Source organism: Ammospiza caudacuta, chromosome 9 (assembly GCF_027887145.1).
Source record: "Ammospiza caudacuta isolate bAmmCau1 chromosome 9, bAmmCau1.pri, whole genome shotgun sequence".
Lineage (NCBI taxonomy): Eukaryota > Metazoa > Chordata > Aves > Passeriformes > Passerellidae > Ammospiza > Ammospiza caudacuta.
The window spans coordinates 6,761,203-6,777,466 of record NC_080601.1 but is presented as its reverse complement, the minus strand read 5'-3'; the positions used below and the strand labels follow the sequence as shown (position 1 = coordinate 6,777,466).

Here is a 16,264-nt window from a genome sequence, read left to right as displayed (position 1 = left end):
TTCCCCACGTGCTGCCGAGGCCGCGCTCCCACCCCCGCCGCGCACGCGCGCCGGCGCGCGGCACCATGGGCGCGCCACGTCGGCGCGGGGCGATGACGTCACGGCACGACCGGGTTGCCAGGCAACGGCGTGCTGGCAATGGCGGCGCGGCAGCGAGCAGGCCTCAGAGCCTGTGTGGGGGGCAGCACAGAGTTTATTATATATACACGCGCTATACATTCATGGGGACACGGCCCTGCCCGCGCCCCCCGCCCTGAAGAGGCTCCACGGGCCGGGTCCACGCTGCTTCCTGGGGGACAGCCGGTGGGTGACACGGTGATGTCAATAAACACTGGTGATGTCAATAAACACCGGTGATGTCAATAAACACCGGTGATGTCAATAAACACCGCCCCGTCCCGCAGGGAAGGCGGCCCTCAGCACACAGAAGGCACTTGGGTGATGCAGCACCTTGGCTCCTGAGGCTACTTCAGCCAGCTCCAGTCGAAACTCTGCAAAGAAAAGCACAAAAACAACTGAGTGCAGGGTTTGGCTGCTGGGTTTGATGAAAAATCAGAAATTGCCCTTAGCAAGGATGCTCCCAGGGGTTAACAGAGTGCAGCACAGCACAGGAGCCCCATGAGTCCACTCCAGTTTGGGATTTCTCAAAGGATGAGTGCCTCCTCTCTCCTCTGAGCAAAGGCTGGAGGAGCTGGGATTGTTCACCTGGAGAGGAGAAGCTTCAGAGTGACCTCACTGTGGCCTTGGAGTGCCTAAAGGGGCTACAGGAAACATGGAAAGAGACTGTTTCAAGGGCCTGGAGTGCCAGGACACAGGGAATGGCTTCCCACTGCCTGAGGGCAGGGCTAGGTGGGATTTTGGGAATAAACATGAATCCATGCATACTGGCATGGGGTGCCCAGAGCAGCTGTGGCTGCCCCTGAATCCCTGAAGTGTCCAAGGCCAGGCTGGATGGGGCTTGGAGCACTTTTTTCCTATTCAAGGGGCTCTCCATGTCCCCAGGGTGTCCCCTGAAAGGCAGGTCCTGGCAGGTGCACCAGCACTTACCATCATGCTGTTCTGCTCCTGCCTCACCTCCTGCAGAATGCTGCTGAAGAGCTCCAGGTAATTCACATTCTCCCGGATCATGTCAGCAAAATTCTCCCTGCAGGAAGGGAAAAAAACGCCAAGGTGATGGATTACAAGCAGCACTAAAAGTGACATCCCCATCAAAAGGTCCTGCACTGAGAGATGAGAAAAAAAAAAGAAAAACAAAAGCAAACAGCTAAAAAAAGTGATTTGTAGCTTAATTTTATGGCAGTTTGTGAAATTATTTTATGTAGTTTGTGCAGTGGTAGGTGACACAAAAACCTGCCTGGAGATGGCAGGACAAAGGGAAATGGCTGCACACTGATAAAATATAATTGGAATTGTTAATGAAGCAAAGAGAAAAACCCCCTGAGATCCAGAGAGCTCAGCATGGACTGAGGGAGAGGGGCCTTAAGAGCCAGATCCAGCCTCAAGGAAAAACAACATTTCATATAATAAATGGATGGCACAGTCCTTCAGCAGGGCATGCAGCACCTGGAACTGGCTCAGAAAGAGAGAGCAGAGATTTCTGAATAAAGAGTTCAACCAAATCCCTGATTCTTTAGAGCATTAGTGACACACAAACTCCTGGAACTGCTCTGGGAAGGATAAAGCCCTGAGATCCTGATCTCCCTGCAGCTCATACCTGTCACATTCCCATTCTCTGATAAAATCCCTTTGCCCAAGATTTTTCCCCTGGGAAGCTGAGAAGCCTCAGAGAAAAAAGAAAACAATTCTCATCTCATTTGCTTCTCCTGTGTTGTGCTCACATGTGGAATGTGTTTGGAGATTGTTTCATTGGTTTCATGTGAATTGTTTTGACTTATTGGCCAATTGGGGCCAAGCTGTGTCTTTTTAAGTATCCTTTCTGTATTCTTTAATATAATACAGTATCATAAAATAATCAATTATCCTTCTGAGAGCATGGAGTCAGATTCCTCATTCCTCCCTGCCACAGGCACCCCACAAACACAGCACATACCCATCTTCAGGAGCTGCCAGAGAGGACAGAGGGTGAGGAGCTGAGTTCCCTGAGCAGCCCTGGGGGAGCCAAGTGGCTGCTGGAGTTGAGGCTGTCCCTTCCAGGCTAGAGCTGACCAGGGATCGAGAGGAGCTCTGAGTCTGCAAAAAGAAATTCAGGAGAATTGAGGCTTCAGTGCTACCTAGGGAAGATTTGGGATTGCACATAAGCACTGTTGGTTACACACACACAGATGTGGGAACCAGGAGATGGCTTCAGACACTGTAATTTATGCAAAAAAATTACTCTTTAACACTTTAACCAGGAAAACACCTATTTAACTTCTGCTTTCACCATCTCAGACTGCCCTTCTCTGCAGGAAAAACAAAATACAGCCATAGTGTGGCAGTTACCCCTTTTTGCTGAGTTTACTTCCTGGCTCGTGCACTGGAAAAAGTGCAAATAACCCAACAGCTACTCACACAAGCAATTTTCAGCAAATGCCAGATCTCCCTTTGTCTCTTTCCCTGCATCTGCATCACTGAGTTGTCAGCTTCCTTGATGTTATTCAGAGCCACTTCAATCTCAGGGAGCAGGTCAATGATCTTCTGCTTGCAGCCCAAGAGCTTGCTAGAATAAAAACCAAACACAAAATCACTTCCCAGCACATTCTGGCAAAATAAAAGCCCCACCTTCAAGGGATTCAAGGAAAATGGAAAACTGGGATACTTGAAAAATTAATATACAAATCACTGTGGTGTCTTCTCAACTGCTACTTTTTTTTCCTTTGAATTTTAAGGAATTTTCTTTTTCCTTTGAATTTTGAAGGATTTTTTTTTTTCCTTTGAAGATTCGAATTCCAAATTCCAACTGGCAGAATTTGCCTCATTTTAAAGTGAACTCTTGGATGCTAACAGTCATGTTTTTAAAAATTAAGTGGAAACTTAACACAGAGGAGCAAAATTAATGCTATGAGAAATGTGAATGGAGTTTTTTGGGCTCTGACCTCCATGGTTTTCCCTATCCCTTCCTACTACAAAGCTCCAAATGCTGCAAATTGAATTTTTTTTGTCTGCATAAAGTACCTGAGGTGGCCAAAGAGCTCCTTGAGGACTCGGTCCTGGCTCTGCACTGTCTGCACAATGATCTTCACCATGTCTGTGCTGTCACTGTAGGCATGATCTGGAAGGGCCAGCAAACACCATGTTAGTAAACCCTAACAGCATTCCCTGGGTTTCAGTTCACAACAATTAATCATGGGGTAAAAGTGTGAAATGTAAATCATCTCCTTCCATACCTGGAGGTCGTGCTTTTAATTGCTTGTACAGGTCTATGGCTCTCTGTTCCCTTGAAAAAAGAAGAAAATTATTCAGGCAGGTGTCTCAAAAACAGCCAGATGACTCAAAAACAGCATTGCAGGGAAGGGATGCCTTTCTGAACTCAGATCCTTGTCCTTCTCCTACAGCTGGGACACAGCCATGGCCTTTGGAACACAGGGATACTCCCTCTGAGATGCAATCCAACACTTTCCCCAAAGCTGTCTCTCTTTTTCTCCAATTATGCAATTTCTCCTCAGAAAAGCACACCCAAGATAGCTTATTTTCAGTTTCAAATCTTCCCATGGCTCAGCTGTGTTTTATTTCCCCTGCATCCTTCATTATCTGATTTCATTTTTGAAACTGTGACTGCACAAGTGCCTGAGAAATTCTTGTTCTGTTCCTGCTCTGCATTTTTTGCCTGAATTTTAGTGATATTCTGTAAATGGAAAGAGACAGCTGCATCACAAGCAATGACAACTGTGCTTCTCTTCTTCCCATTAAACAAACATTACCTCTTTCAAGTATTTCAAAAAGAGTCACACTGAAAACTTCCAGCCTTGAACAAAATCCTTCCTGTTCTAAATCCCAGTCTGTCAGAAACAAGGAGCAGCTTCCCAGCCCTGATCCTGGTCTGCAGTGGTGGAATTGCTTAAAAATCATGTTTAAGGAGGCACAATCCTGATTAGTTTGAGCTGCTGCTGCAGGAGGTGGCTTCCCCTCTGCACCACTTCCTCTCCTGTGCACCAGTTCTGCTGCAACTGCACAGGATGAAAAGTAACTTTGCAAAGAGGGAGGGGGGGAACACACCAGGAGCAGGCACATTTTCTCCCTGAACAGTCAGAGTTGCTCTGAAGAGCTCTGATTAACAGATTTAATGGTTGTTCAACCCCTCTCTTTTAGAACTGCCACTTGTGCTCTCAGCAGTAGCCCAGTAACTGCTTCCTATGTGTTCTCAACATCAGAAATATCATTTGGCTCTTTCCTATTTTAATACTTTTTTTTCAAAAATCAACTTTCCAAATGTCCAAGTACCCATGAGATCTTTACCCTTGATTTGAAAATACTGAAGATATTTAATAGGGTTTTACAATGGTCATGTAGTTTCCTCACTCAACAGTAAGAAAGTCATCCCTCTCCAACACAAAAGGAAATCCCCAGTTGACACCAAGATTTATCTTAGTCCTGGCTCTTGTAAGATGAGGTTTCACAGTTCAGTGACAGAGAAGTGGCGGGATCTTTCCATTTACAAACAGCATCTCAAACCAACCATACACTACTCTGTACTTGTGGTCAGGATTTCAGAATCGCTGAGGGAACCAGATACAGAGCAGAAAACCCCCCTGAGACACAGAAACACAATTTTCTGCAGTGGAGATGAGGAGCCCAGGGCTTACAGGCTCTCCATGACCTCCCCCTGGCGCCTGGCGTACGGGCTCTTCTGCAGCTCCACGATCTCCGTGTGCAGGGCCATGATCTGCTCATCCAGGTGGCCAATGTCTTCAGCCTGAGGGGAAATGTGGCCACAGGTCAGACTCAATCAAAGAGATAAAGACCCCCAGAAAACTTGTTTGGATAATGGGCAAAGTGCCTGCAGAGTTTAGGAGACAAAAAAGCTCTTTGGCACAGCACTGCTACAATTGAGGTTTTTGTTCTCAGTGCATGGTATCACCTACAACCAAACCTCTGACCACCAACACTGGCTGAGAAAAATCAGTTTCTTCATAAACCATCTCTCTGTGTCTCTGGATTGTCTCCTAGACAGACTAATATATCCCTGTGTATGAACTTTTTCCATTCCTGATAAAGGGGCAGGGCAGGTGGAATAACACAACATAATTCTGATGGTCTGCCAAGTAACAATTGGGTGAGGGTACTGTTTGTCTGGAAAAAGCCAGAGACAATTCAATTCAATTATTCTGCTAGAAGCAGCCACCTTTTTATCCATCCTTTAGATAACAAAAAATAGATGACTCTCATTTAAAACTGATTTGCACATTGACTAGCTGCAGGCCAGTGATTCATGTCTGCACTCCTCAGTGAAATCCTGCAATTTTGGAGTTGCTGCAGAGCAAGTGATTGGTTTTCAGCTTCAGCAATGGGAATTTCTGTGAGCAGCAAATCCAGCCAGGAAGACTCCTGATCCATATCAACATCATTTCTTTTGGGCAAGAAGTAATAAGTCTCTGCATTTCACTTTCTTTTTCAGAGAGCTGAGCCTGGTGACTTTTGTTGTTTTTGTGCAAATCCATTCAAACAACTTGGTGACAGGACACTGTGTCTTTTTTAATGCATCTGCAATGGTATTCCCATTCCCACAGCAGGCAAGATATGAGACACTGAAGGGACACAGCAGTGGCACATCTGACACATTAAATTCCTGTCACAATCTCCTTCACACAGAGATAATGCAGCTTCTTTAACATCCCTTACCTGTGCACACTGAGAGGCTTTCTCTTCCATTTCCTTCCAGGCTTTGAGCATCTTCTCTGAAGCTTAAGGAAAAAGAGGTGTTAATTTATAAAAAGACATTAAGATACAAAAATAAAGCAAGACCTGGATTTTACCTGTATTGGTAAAGAACATGATGCTGAATCTCCCAGCAGGAGCCATGACAGAGATCACAGAGACAGCAAAGCTGCAACTCTGTGCTCAACCTTAACTCACACACAGACCCTTAGGCAGGACTTCACTGCTTGCAGTCACTGGCCTAAAACAACTCTGAATTTTCAAACTCCACCATTAAGCTCAACAACTGTCACTTTTGATTGAACACAGACTGTCCAAACCCAGCTCATATTGTCTTTCCATTTTCCATCATCATCCTTCAGCCCAGTCATCATTTTTGACTCAGGTTGCATTTTTTAGCCATATATATTCAAACTACATGTAAATCTTGCTATTCTCTCCTCAGCACTATTTGTTTCTGGGACATGAAACTGTAGCTGGTGCTTTTAAACCCATCTCTCATCCTGACAAATGGTTTCTCCTAACAAGCACAGCAGCTTGTTAGCACTGTCAGCAAGTGCAGCAGCTCTTGCCCAGTCAGAACTCCAAATGAATCAGACTGTGAAGGAATAAATAGCAAATATTTACATCATCAGTACTATTAATGCTCCTGTTTTCTACTCTCAATGGAGAACAGCTGATCACCTGTCTCATTATCACTGAAGGTCTCCAAAAGCATTCTGGTTTTTATCCTCCTGCCAAACTCTTCTCCTGCACCTCCCCTAGCTAAAATACACCCATAAAGATGCTGAGTTCCTTTCCAGGATCACAGGAGACACCCAGACAAGTATTGCCCACTACCTACATATGCCATAAGCCATCTGGTCACTGTATCTCTCCAGGTCGAGGCGAATGCTCTGGTGGAAGAATTCCAGCTTTGCTTTCAGCTGCTGGGATGCTGACACCATGTTGTTCTTCATTTTGATCAGGTTGGCGTTGTACCGAAGGAGGCTGAGCCTAACACATGGAACAAGGACAGCACACATCAGCTGGAAAGCCCACCTGGACTTCAAAAAAGGGAAATTCTGTTGTTCTCAGGGGGACTGAGCACTGGCACCAGCTGCCCAGAGAGGTTGTGGAGTCTCCACCCTCAGAAATATCTGAGAGCTGCCTGCATGTGGTTCTTTTTGAGAATGGATTGGGCTGGAGGACTTCCAGAGGTCCCCATCTTTCAGATTGAGCCCTTTTCTGACCCAGAGATGGGGCAACTGAGAGGTGATTTAAAAACTTACTCCATTTTCAGTCTCATGTGAAGGGTGTGACAATACAGATGTTATAATTCACACCATCACAATCAGAAGCTGTTTCCTAATTACATTATAAGCGTTTCTTGGCCTATCAGCTTTTGCTGTAAATGCCTTAAAGCCAACATCTAAAATTACCCCTCCTGGGTCCCACTACAATGCATCTTTCATAGTCCTATTTCTCCAAAGTATCTAATCTTTCTTACAAGCCATCCTCTGAAACTTGTTTCTAGTTCCAGTCCTGTTCCATGGCATTTTTATGTCAGCATTTCTTATCTCAAAGTTTGCATACAGATATATACTATGTGAGCCTTCTGTTAAGCTTTGAAAATTTTATAAAAATCCATTTCCCACACCTGTGAACCTCTGAGTATATTCAAGTGGTTTTTGGTTATGATCAATGTTAGGAATTACCCAGCACAATTCCTGGAGTGGAATAAGCCTCCAGCTCAAATATGTTTTATAATGTAAAGGCACAGAACAGCAGAGGACTGTAAAACCTCAGGGAACAAAAACACCCCAAGATGCAGGATTCCAGGCAAACAGACTCAGTGCTGGCATAGCCCTGCTCCCTCTGGAAGGGTGACAACTCACATGGCAGCTCTCTGTCCCTGGAAGAGCCTGCTGTAATCCTCCTTCAGCCCAATGACGTAGTGCACTGCCTCTGCCCACACCTTGCGCAGCTGCGGGATCGGCAGCTGGATTTTGCTGTCCTGCACTGAACACAGGAGAAACACAGGGCAGTGACAACATCCCCAATTCCTGCTTCATGTGCCTGAAAGCCTGGGAAGTTCTGCTCAATTTCTAGGTGATGCTGCTGAAGCATGTATGAGCTCTTCATGTCACAGCTCCCCAGGTATGTGACCGAACAGGTTAAACCCCATGGGGGGTTTTGGCCAAAAAACTCTAAAGTCCAAGGCAGCAAATTTAGTTGCTCCATTTAATCCATTGATACTGGTCACTGTCCTGATCTGTTGCATCTGAAAATGTCTTCAAACATTCTGTAGGTTTCCTCTCAGCTTTCCTGATGTGGATGTTTAAGGGGAAAAGATGCAGGTGTGTTCCCCAAGAGAGATGGGAGCTGTCAGTACACTGAGGTATCAATAACCATAGTGTAAAAAGAAATGGGAGCTGTCAGTACACTGGGATATCAATAACCACAGTGTAAAAAGCCTTTGCTCCAAGAGATTCAGTTCAATGGTATCATGCTATGAGATTCACCAGAACAAAACAGCCCAGAACACAGAACAACCTGAGTGACACTAGAAGATGAGGAAAATCAGTGGAGATAGGCCAAAGAAAATTAAGTTCCTGAACAGCAGCTGCCTGTCACAAGGCATTTTCTGTACATGCAGTATCCCAGCAGACATCTCCTGTCCCCTGACACTACTTTTCTTTCATTCATACAGACACAGATTTATAATAAATAAACTTTCAGAGAGATCTGTTAGGCTGTGCAGTGACTGCTGTCATCTCAGCAGACAAGCAGGGGAAGCAGAAAGCAGAGAAGCAGCTTCCATACACAGCCTAAAAGTCCAAACTCTGTCATCAGGACACAAATTAGGCTGCTTCAGGTTCTTATATGGCTCACTTTGAATCAGACAGAGCCCTTCAAGACAACACACAGGGGTTTATAGAGCAGATTTCATTTCTTTTTGCAGGAGAACAGCACTTTTCAGCATACTCACCAATGTAGTTGACACAGTCAGACAGACTCCGAGAAGCAAAGGGGCCATCATAGACAGTTTTGCTTTTGTCAAACAAGTAGACCATGTAGCTGTCCCAGCCTCTCTGGGAGGAAAAGAGAAGAGAATATAAGCAAGAGAAACCCCAAGCAGCTCCTACTAACCCAGTACATCATGAACTAATTATTGTGGACACTCTTATTTTGATAGATCCTACAGGAAGACAGAACTCTCTGCTAATAATTAATTAAATATTTAGGCAGTGTACAATTACAGAAACCTGCTTACATTACCCAATAAAAGATCTTTAGAATTGCTACATTTACAGAGCAAACTGTCTCATGTGGGAGAAGACTCAGGCCATTTATCTTCCCTAAGATTTTAAATTCTGTGAGAACATGGAAGACATGGACAGACTCCCCCTTACCACACCATCAATAACACACTGGGAAGCAGGTTTCCTAGGGTCCAGGCAAATCCCTGTTTCCAACAGCAGCTCCTGATTTCCTGTGCTTATTCCAGTCTCAAACTCAATACGATTCTGAAGGGAATGAAGGCTTTCCTCAGGATGCAAAAGGAAGGACACAATCTTGGCAGAGGTCATGTTTAGGATGTGTACTATCTGTAAAAAGAGGACAAGTAGATTACAAATCCTTGGATATCAAAGACAAAGGCACACAAGCCTGGGATGGAGCACAGAGCAGAATGAGAGCATAATTTGGATTTAATAACCACAATAATCACTTCAGAAGGAAAGCCTCACATAAAAAACTCAAAGCCTGGGCCTGTAACTTTTAATGTCAGAAAAATCGATAATTCAACCCACTAAGACCCTTCACAAACCCTGCTGCAGCTTAATTACATCAAAAGAACTGAGACAAAATTATCCTCCTGTTTCTACACAGGTTTGCCTTGGCTAGTGTGACTCCAGCAAAGCTCAAGTAATTGTTTGAAGAGGAAAAATCTGTTCTACTACACTGCACCTCTGTTCCACTACAGGAACTACTACTATAGCACATGAATACACCCAGAGGTCACAGCATCAACAGGGAAATCTGGGAAAACTGTTATTAGCAAATATTAAATCTTATTTGATCCTGGTGAGATCTTTCCAAGATAACAAACAGTAATACAGGGTCATCCTTTTACTCCAAATGTAAAGCTAGAGATTAATATTGCAGGAGTTGTTTTGTCTTCTAGTATGTACTGATCATGCTGTGTATGCACTCACTTCCTGACACCAGGAAGAACAACTCCTCCTGAGCCTGGAAGCTGGGTGATGCCAGGATTACAGCTTTGCTCCACTGAACACTCAGTCCTCTGGGATGCTTTCAGAAGGCCTTTACACCCAGTAAGAGCCCCCACTCACCTTCAGATTCAGTATGTGATCCATGATCAGGAAACACCTGGGACGATTGGTCTCAGGATCTGAACCTCCCCCCCTCTGCTGTGGATCCCAGTTCAGCATCAGCTGCAACCAGTTTTCCATGGGTTCTACAATCAAACTAAAGCAGAAGGGCTGTAAGAAAGGGGAGGCCTTCACCAGGCTGAAGCAGGACCTCTCCTTGTGTGCTCTGACCATCTTTGTGGGCAACAGGCACCAGAGAGCCCGAAGTACCCAAAAAAGAGCTACAGGCTGTCCCTTAACAGCACACAGCAGCTTGCCAGGAGCTTGAAACACCCTGGAGAAAGAATGAGGAGCTCTCAAGCTTGGATAAAGGAGGAAGAGGCCTCAGTTTGGAAGGCCAGAAGTGTCCCCTGTGGTGAGGACACACCTACCTGCAGAGGCTGTGAGGCTGTGGCAGGTGGGTGCTGAAACGAACCTCCCCGTTCATCTCCTCAGAGGCAAAGATGTGCTTTGGATCCTTCTTCTTGATCTTTTCATGCCTGGGAAATAAAATCCTCTGTGTATATGCTGAGGAGTGTTAGTTTTGTAAGGGAGCAACTGAAGACAGCAGAAAGAGGCCAGTGTCCAGCAGCTTTAGAAAACAAAACTCATCTTTCAGGACAAAGATGCCATTTTCAATCCACCCAGAACATCTCCATGTGAAAGAGAGGAGCCCTTCCAATAAACTCTGCCTCTGGAAAGATTTACCTCTTCTCTTGTTCTAACAGAAACCCAAGTTTCCTATTTTTTTCTGTTACAGAGCCACCCTTTTAAAAACCAAGCAAACAAACACTCCAGGCAGAGGAAGACAAGCAGAAACCTCCATGTGCAGGTTAAAGTCTTTCAGACAGGTTTAAGTATTAGCCCTTCCAAGCACCTCTTCCAGAATTAGGGTCTTACCAGGCAAATGGCTGCAGATTATGTAAGAAAGGTCTAAATCCTGCAATGCATTCAAACACCATTGTCCCAAAGCTCCAGTAATCAACAGTAACTGAGTAGGATTTGTTCTCAAAGAGTTCTGGAGCCTAAAAACGATCATAAAAAGACACTTTGACTGAGGTGTTTCCTTGCATTTCTGCAGAGGCAAAGCTGCATCCAGGTGTGGCTCCCTGAGAGGGGATACCCTTGGGACAGGTCCCAGGATCTCCATTTTTGGAGGTTTCAGCCCTTGGCAGTGCCAAGCCACAGCTGCCCTGCCCCAGTGCTGGTGACACTAAAAAAATACATCTTACCAGATATTGCAATGTTCCAACAAATGAAGTGCATAAACTTCCTTGATCCAGATCCTTTGCATATCCCAGGTCTATTATTTTGTGAACAATCTGCAAACAGTTTAAACAGTTCATCAGAAGAGCAAAGGCTGAGGGGAAAAAAACATCAAACAACCCAAAATCTGCTCAGTGACAGCCACAGAATACTCTCATGAGGAAAGCCAGAGTGGAAATTCTGGAGAAAGTCCATGGCAAAGCTTCAGCAACAGTGTTAAAGCTTTTAGTAAATGCACAATTCAGTTTTCAGTCCAGTTCAATGTGACAACTTCCAGAAATGACAATGGAAACACACTTGACTTACCTTCCCACCTTCATCCTGAAGAACAATATTTTCAGGCTTTAAATCTCTGTGAATAATTCTGTTCTCGTGCAAATACTGGATACCAGACCCTGGAAGACACGTGTTTGATTTTACTCAAAATAAAATCTACATTAATTAAACATAAATCTGATGAAAACTTAATACTGGGGGGCAAATTCCCAGCCTTCCATGATTTACCACCATTCATTTCTACATTAAACAGCTTCCAAACTTGTGTTTCTTTTCCACTGCATTTTCACATCTTTGCAAAGACATGCCAAAGGCACTCAACTTATTATGAAAAAAAAAAAACAAACCAAAACCCAAAACATTCTGGAAGGGGAACAAGGATAAAGCAAGCAAAGTTGCTTTTTATTTCAGGAATTCAGCTGGAAGTCCACACCAGTACTCTGAAATATTTTCTCATGCCAAAACCAGCTCTTCCTACAAGCAGCGACAGTTATCTGTAAGAGAATTAAAAAAACAAGGAGCTTTCCTGGAAAACCTTTTTCCTAGAGAAACCCAGGCACTGCTCTTTATCAGACAGCTCTTCCTTCCCATGATGTCCAAAAATCAGGTACTTTCCAAGAGCCTGATTTTTTTAACACTCTGTTCATTTTAGTTCCTTTTTCATGGTAAGCTGAAAAAGGAAAAGGCCACTACACTTAAAACAGAAACAAACAAAAAAAACCAAACAAAAAGAAAGCATTGACTACATACCAATGTCACTAAGCAGAGAAAGGATTTGACTTTCCTTCAGCCCACAGCAGTTTTCTGGTTTGTTTAGCAACTACAAAAAAAGCAAAACATGTTCAGACCCACACTTGTAACAGTTAACAGCAAAACCCAACATTTTCCATCCTCTGTTGAAACTACTCAGCAAACAGCACAGCTCAAGGACACTCCAGCTGAATGGGGCTGTTGGTTTTGTGCAATAAAATTATGGCCAAGAAGAAAACAACTCATAACAAAAATTCAGAAAGAAAAGGAGTAGGAGACAAAAGCAGGCAAGGGATGCTCCCCCTCAGCACTGTCTTAATGAGCTGTCAATAAAAGCAGCTTCAGCAATTTCTGACTTTTAAGAGATGACTGAGGTGCTTCAGCCCTCATGATGGACTCACAAGGAGAAATTAATAATTAAATGAAACACAAATGATGCCAAACAAGAGAAAGATTTAAGGAACACAATCAGAAATAAAAAATATTATGTTTTTTTGAAAGCAGTACAGAACATCAGATGGAAGGAAGCATGTTGCCTCCTAACTTGTTTCAGCATCTATGCCACAGCTAAGGATTCATCAGAAATGAAGTGACCAAACACTGCATTGCAAATAGAGCTGATTTCTCAGCCAGGGTCTCTATTCTACCTTCAGGGAGTCTCCAAACTTTTACTGCAATAATACAAAATAATACAACAGCCAGATGTCTCTGGGACCATGGCCAGGTGCCTGTGTCTGCAACCCCCAAATGCTTTTTCATATATTCCCCTTCTTTTACTGTGACTTTAACCTTGAAAGTGTCTTTTGGACTGTTTCTAACAACTCAAAACCATATAATGAGACAGGATTACTGCATTCAGCAGCTCCCAGGGCTGTTTAACACCACTAACAAAAACAACAGAAAAATGAGTTTCCTGATCAGATAGATGAGATGATTTCTAAGCAAATCCTGACAGGGATTTGCTGCTTCACCCCTCCAGAAATTGCTGCTTCCTGAATCCAGCTGTAATGGAAAGGGAGCACAAACTCTACCAGGTCACCAAGCCACTGCCTGGGGAACTACTGAAAGGCTCCTTTATTTTTAAGTGTTGCCAGTGTGCAGACTGGCAGTTCTGAGTTCAGCAGGAATAGCAAAGCTTCAGAATCCCTGGAGGCCCCAGCCCAGCAGAAACAGGATCATTGCCTGTGCTGAGAGCAAGGTAACACCAGATACAAATGAATCCCAACCAGTCAGACTGAACAGATGGAGACAGCAGCAAAGCCAAACCTGCTGGGTGACAGCAGCTGCACTAATGCTAAAGCAGCTCCATGAAAGGACACACCAGGATAAAAGAGTATCTGCCCTTGGCTTGCCCTCTGGTTTCAGAAACACTTGTTTCCCACACGTGGTTTTTTTTCTCACTCTACATTAACTTCCTCACACCTGTACCTGATGCCTCAGGTTTAGCTTTTATATTTTTCAGATTCTGTGCTGCTTTAGTGTGTGGGTATGGGCTTTACATTAAGGGATGTTGAGCTCTGTGCACAGAGCAGGGAGACAAAACAATTCCTGCTCCAGCTGGGGACCAAGGACAAATGATCCAAATCTCAGGCTCAAGAGCATAAATAAAGTGGGCTGAAGAGAGAAAGACAAACAGGCTGGGACTTCATAAGCTAAAGCTGTAATTGGACAGTGAACTCCAGAACTTATAAAAGTGAGAGACCCTGTGAGAGGTGTCCATTTTGTGCCCATTTTGGTTCACCTTGGGTGCAGCCCTGGCTGGGCTCTTGTGCTGCCCAAGGTGAATCCATTGAGGAGATCCTTTTAATAAATCCCTGCTTTATTCTTTAACTCTGTCTGGTCTCTGTTCTAGCTCAGCCTTCTCAAAGCACCATACCCAAAAAGAGAAGGTCCCCAGAGCAGCCCTGGTGAAGGAGCAGCACTGACAGGCCCAGTTTGGGTTGTTTGGTTTTTCTGGAAGCAAAGCAGGCGTTACCTTGCGCAGGTCACCCCCTGAGCAGTACTCCATGGCCAGGAGAGGAACATCATTCACCAGGAAGTTCATCTCCTCAGGAACCTCACAGGCTCTGACCACGTTGGGATGGTTCAGCCTAAGCACACAGAGAGCTGCATGAAAAGTCTCTTGGGAGAACGAGACAACAGCAATCACATTTTATGCTCCAGGAACAGCTTCTGTTCCCCACAGGAATCCTTGCTCACTCATCAGCTGGTACCTACCAGTACCCAAATGCATTAAATCCACACCTTGGGGACACACAAAGCAGTGATGAGCAGAAATGATGTCTCAAAGCCAAGGTACAGGACTTTGATGCTGGGGATCCACACTCAGGTTGTGAATTCTTGCACAGTTCTGGCAGTGTCATTACCCCTGTGTGTGTGCATGTGTATGTAGGAACAGACTCCCCCCAGCCCAAGAGTTTCACAACAACCCCCTGAGTAGCTGCACCAGGCAGGTGAAAGCCATATTCACAGGGAAAAATTAATTTCTGCAGCTGAATCCAAACAGCTGCTTCCTGACTGTCTCTAATGCATACTACTCTTAAGAATAAGTGACATATCCAGAAGGAAATGAAAGAAAATTATTTCTCTCTAAATCTTCCAGAGCCTCTGGATGCCAATGGAGGAGCAGCTCATAACTCAGTGGTTGCTTTCAGCACCCAAATCAGACAGCACCAAGCCTTGACTTACAAATTCACATTCCCTGCAAGTGGTTTTCCCCCATGTCATGGCACACAATGAGCAGGTGAGGGTAACAAAGCAACAGCAGCAGCTCAGAAAAGCCCTGAACAGCAGGGTCACTGCAATCCTCGGGGAGGACAACTCAGAGTATCCCTGCTCCCACCAGTGGGACAGAGCATTTCCTGCTCCAGGATCTCTCTCTCTTTCTTTCAGTAGCAGTTCTGTGGGACCCAAAAACCCAGAGGCAGCCCCCACATCCATGAGACTAAAGGTGTCCAGCCCTGTTTCACCTGCTGGACAGGGAGGGTGGGCAGCACACAGCATGGACTTTCTCACGAGGAAGTGTAAGGAGAATTTATTCTTTACATTCGGCAACGTAACAGTAAAAAAGCAATTCCAGGATCCTCGGGGTGCTAAATCAAAAACAAAATACCGCAGGGTATGGGAACACGTGGGTGTTCCCAAATCACACCAAAACTCAACCCACAGGGTGGTGTGAGATGGGAGGAATTTCAAATGAGGAGCCCAGGCAGCACAACAGGGCAGGTGGTTTGGGGGCCGCCAGCTGCCAGGCCAGGGCAGGGGCATGGGATGAGAGATAACCGGCACAGCACGCCGGGTGACAAAGGGGCTGACCCCGGCTGTGCCCTCAGCACGGTCCCATCTCCCCAGCCGGTGCGGGGCTCACTGCCCGCACTCCCCTCTCCCGGCCGTGCCCTGTCCCTGTGTGTCGGTGCCGCCGTGCCGGCCGCACTCACTTCTTCATGATGTCGATCTCGTGGCACCAGCGGTCCTTGTTCTTGACGCTGAGCTCCAGCCGGCACGATTTGATGGCCACGCGGTCGCCCGAGTCCTGCGGGACACAGCGCCGTCAGCCGCCGCGGCCCGGCCGCGCCGTGCCCTCCCCGCCGCCCGGCCCGGCCCCACCTGGTGCTGGTACAGGCACACGTTGCCGAAGCCGCCGGTGCCCAGGCGGTCGCGCATCTCCCAGGGCCCGCAGCCGCCGGCCGGGTGCCCGCGCAGCGCCGCCCCGGCGGGGGCCCGCTCGCCGGCGGCGGGCGCGGGGGGGCCGCCCCGCTCCATGGCTCGGCCGCTGGCTCCGGCACTCCGCCTTTCTTGCCGCG

General features: G+C 45.8%; 1 protein-coding gene across 2 annotated transcripts; it reads right to left on the bottom strand.

The window, feature by feature from the left end:
* Window positions 1-184: 184 nt before the first annotated feature.
* Window positions 185-16,229, bottom strand: CHUK (component of inhibitor of nuclear factor kappa B kinase complex). Of its 2 annotated transcripts, none has more exons than XM_058810302.1 (21): window positions 16,068-16,229; window positions 15,899-15,993; window positions 14,437-14,551; window positions 12,462-12,531; window positions 11,742-11,830; window positions 11,402-11,491; window positions 11,070-11,194; window positions 10,562-10,669; window positions 10,152-10,464; window positions 9,210-9,404; window positions 8,786-8,888; window positions 7,692-7,815; window positions 6,659-6,810; window positions 5,779-5,840; window positions 4,743-4,852; window positions 3,327-3,376; window positions 3,115-3,211; window positions 2,512-2,659; window positions 2,051-2,190; window positions 1,048-1,144; window positions 185-491 (listed from the first exon to the last, which is right to left on the bottom strand). In XM_058810302.1, exons 1-21 carry the CDS (start codon window positions 16,221-16,223, stop codon window positions 465-467), a joined length of 2,466 nt encoding a protein of 821 aa, XP_058666285.1. In that variant the 5' UTR covers window positions 16,224-16,229; the 3' UTR covers window positions 185-464. The 2 variants fall into 2 exon arrangements, with proteins under 2 accessions (XP_058666285.1, XP_058666286.1); XM_058810303.1 differs by having other exon boundaries at window positions 10,152-10,287.
* Between the last annotated feature and the right edge of the window lie 35 nt (window positions 16,230-16,264).

What these genes read in the sequence shown, in the direction of transcription:
- CHUK (XM_058810302.1), bottom strand. Translation starts at nt 16,223, where the DNA reads ATGGAGCGGGGCGGCCCCCCCGCGCCCGCCGCCGGCGAGCGGGCCCCC. An exon ending in TGTGCCTGTACCAGCACCAG is followed by an intron (nt 15,994 to 16,067) that starts GTGGGGCCGGGC and finishes TGTGTCCCGCAG; the next exon opens with GACTCGGGCGACCGCGTGGC. An exon ending in ATTTGCTGAAAATTGCTTGT is followed by an intron (nt 2,191 to 2,511) that starts GTGAGTAGCTGT and finishes TTCTTTTTGCAG; the next exon opens with ACTCAGAGCTCCTCTCGATC.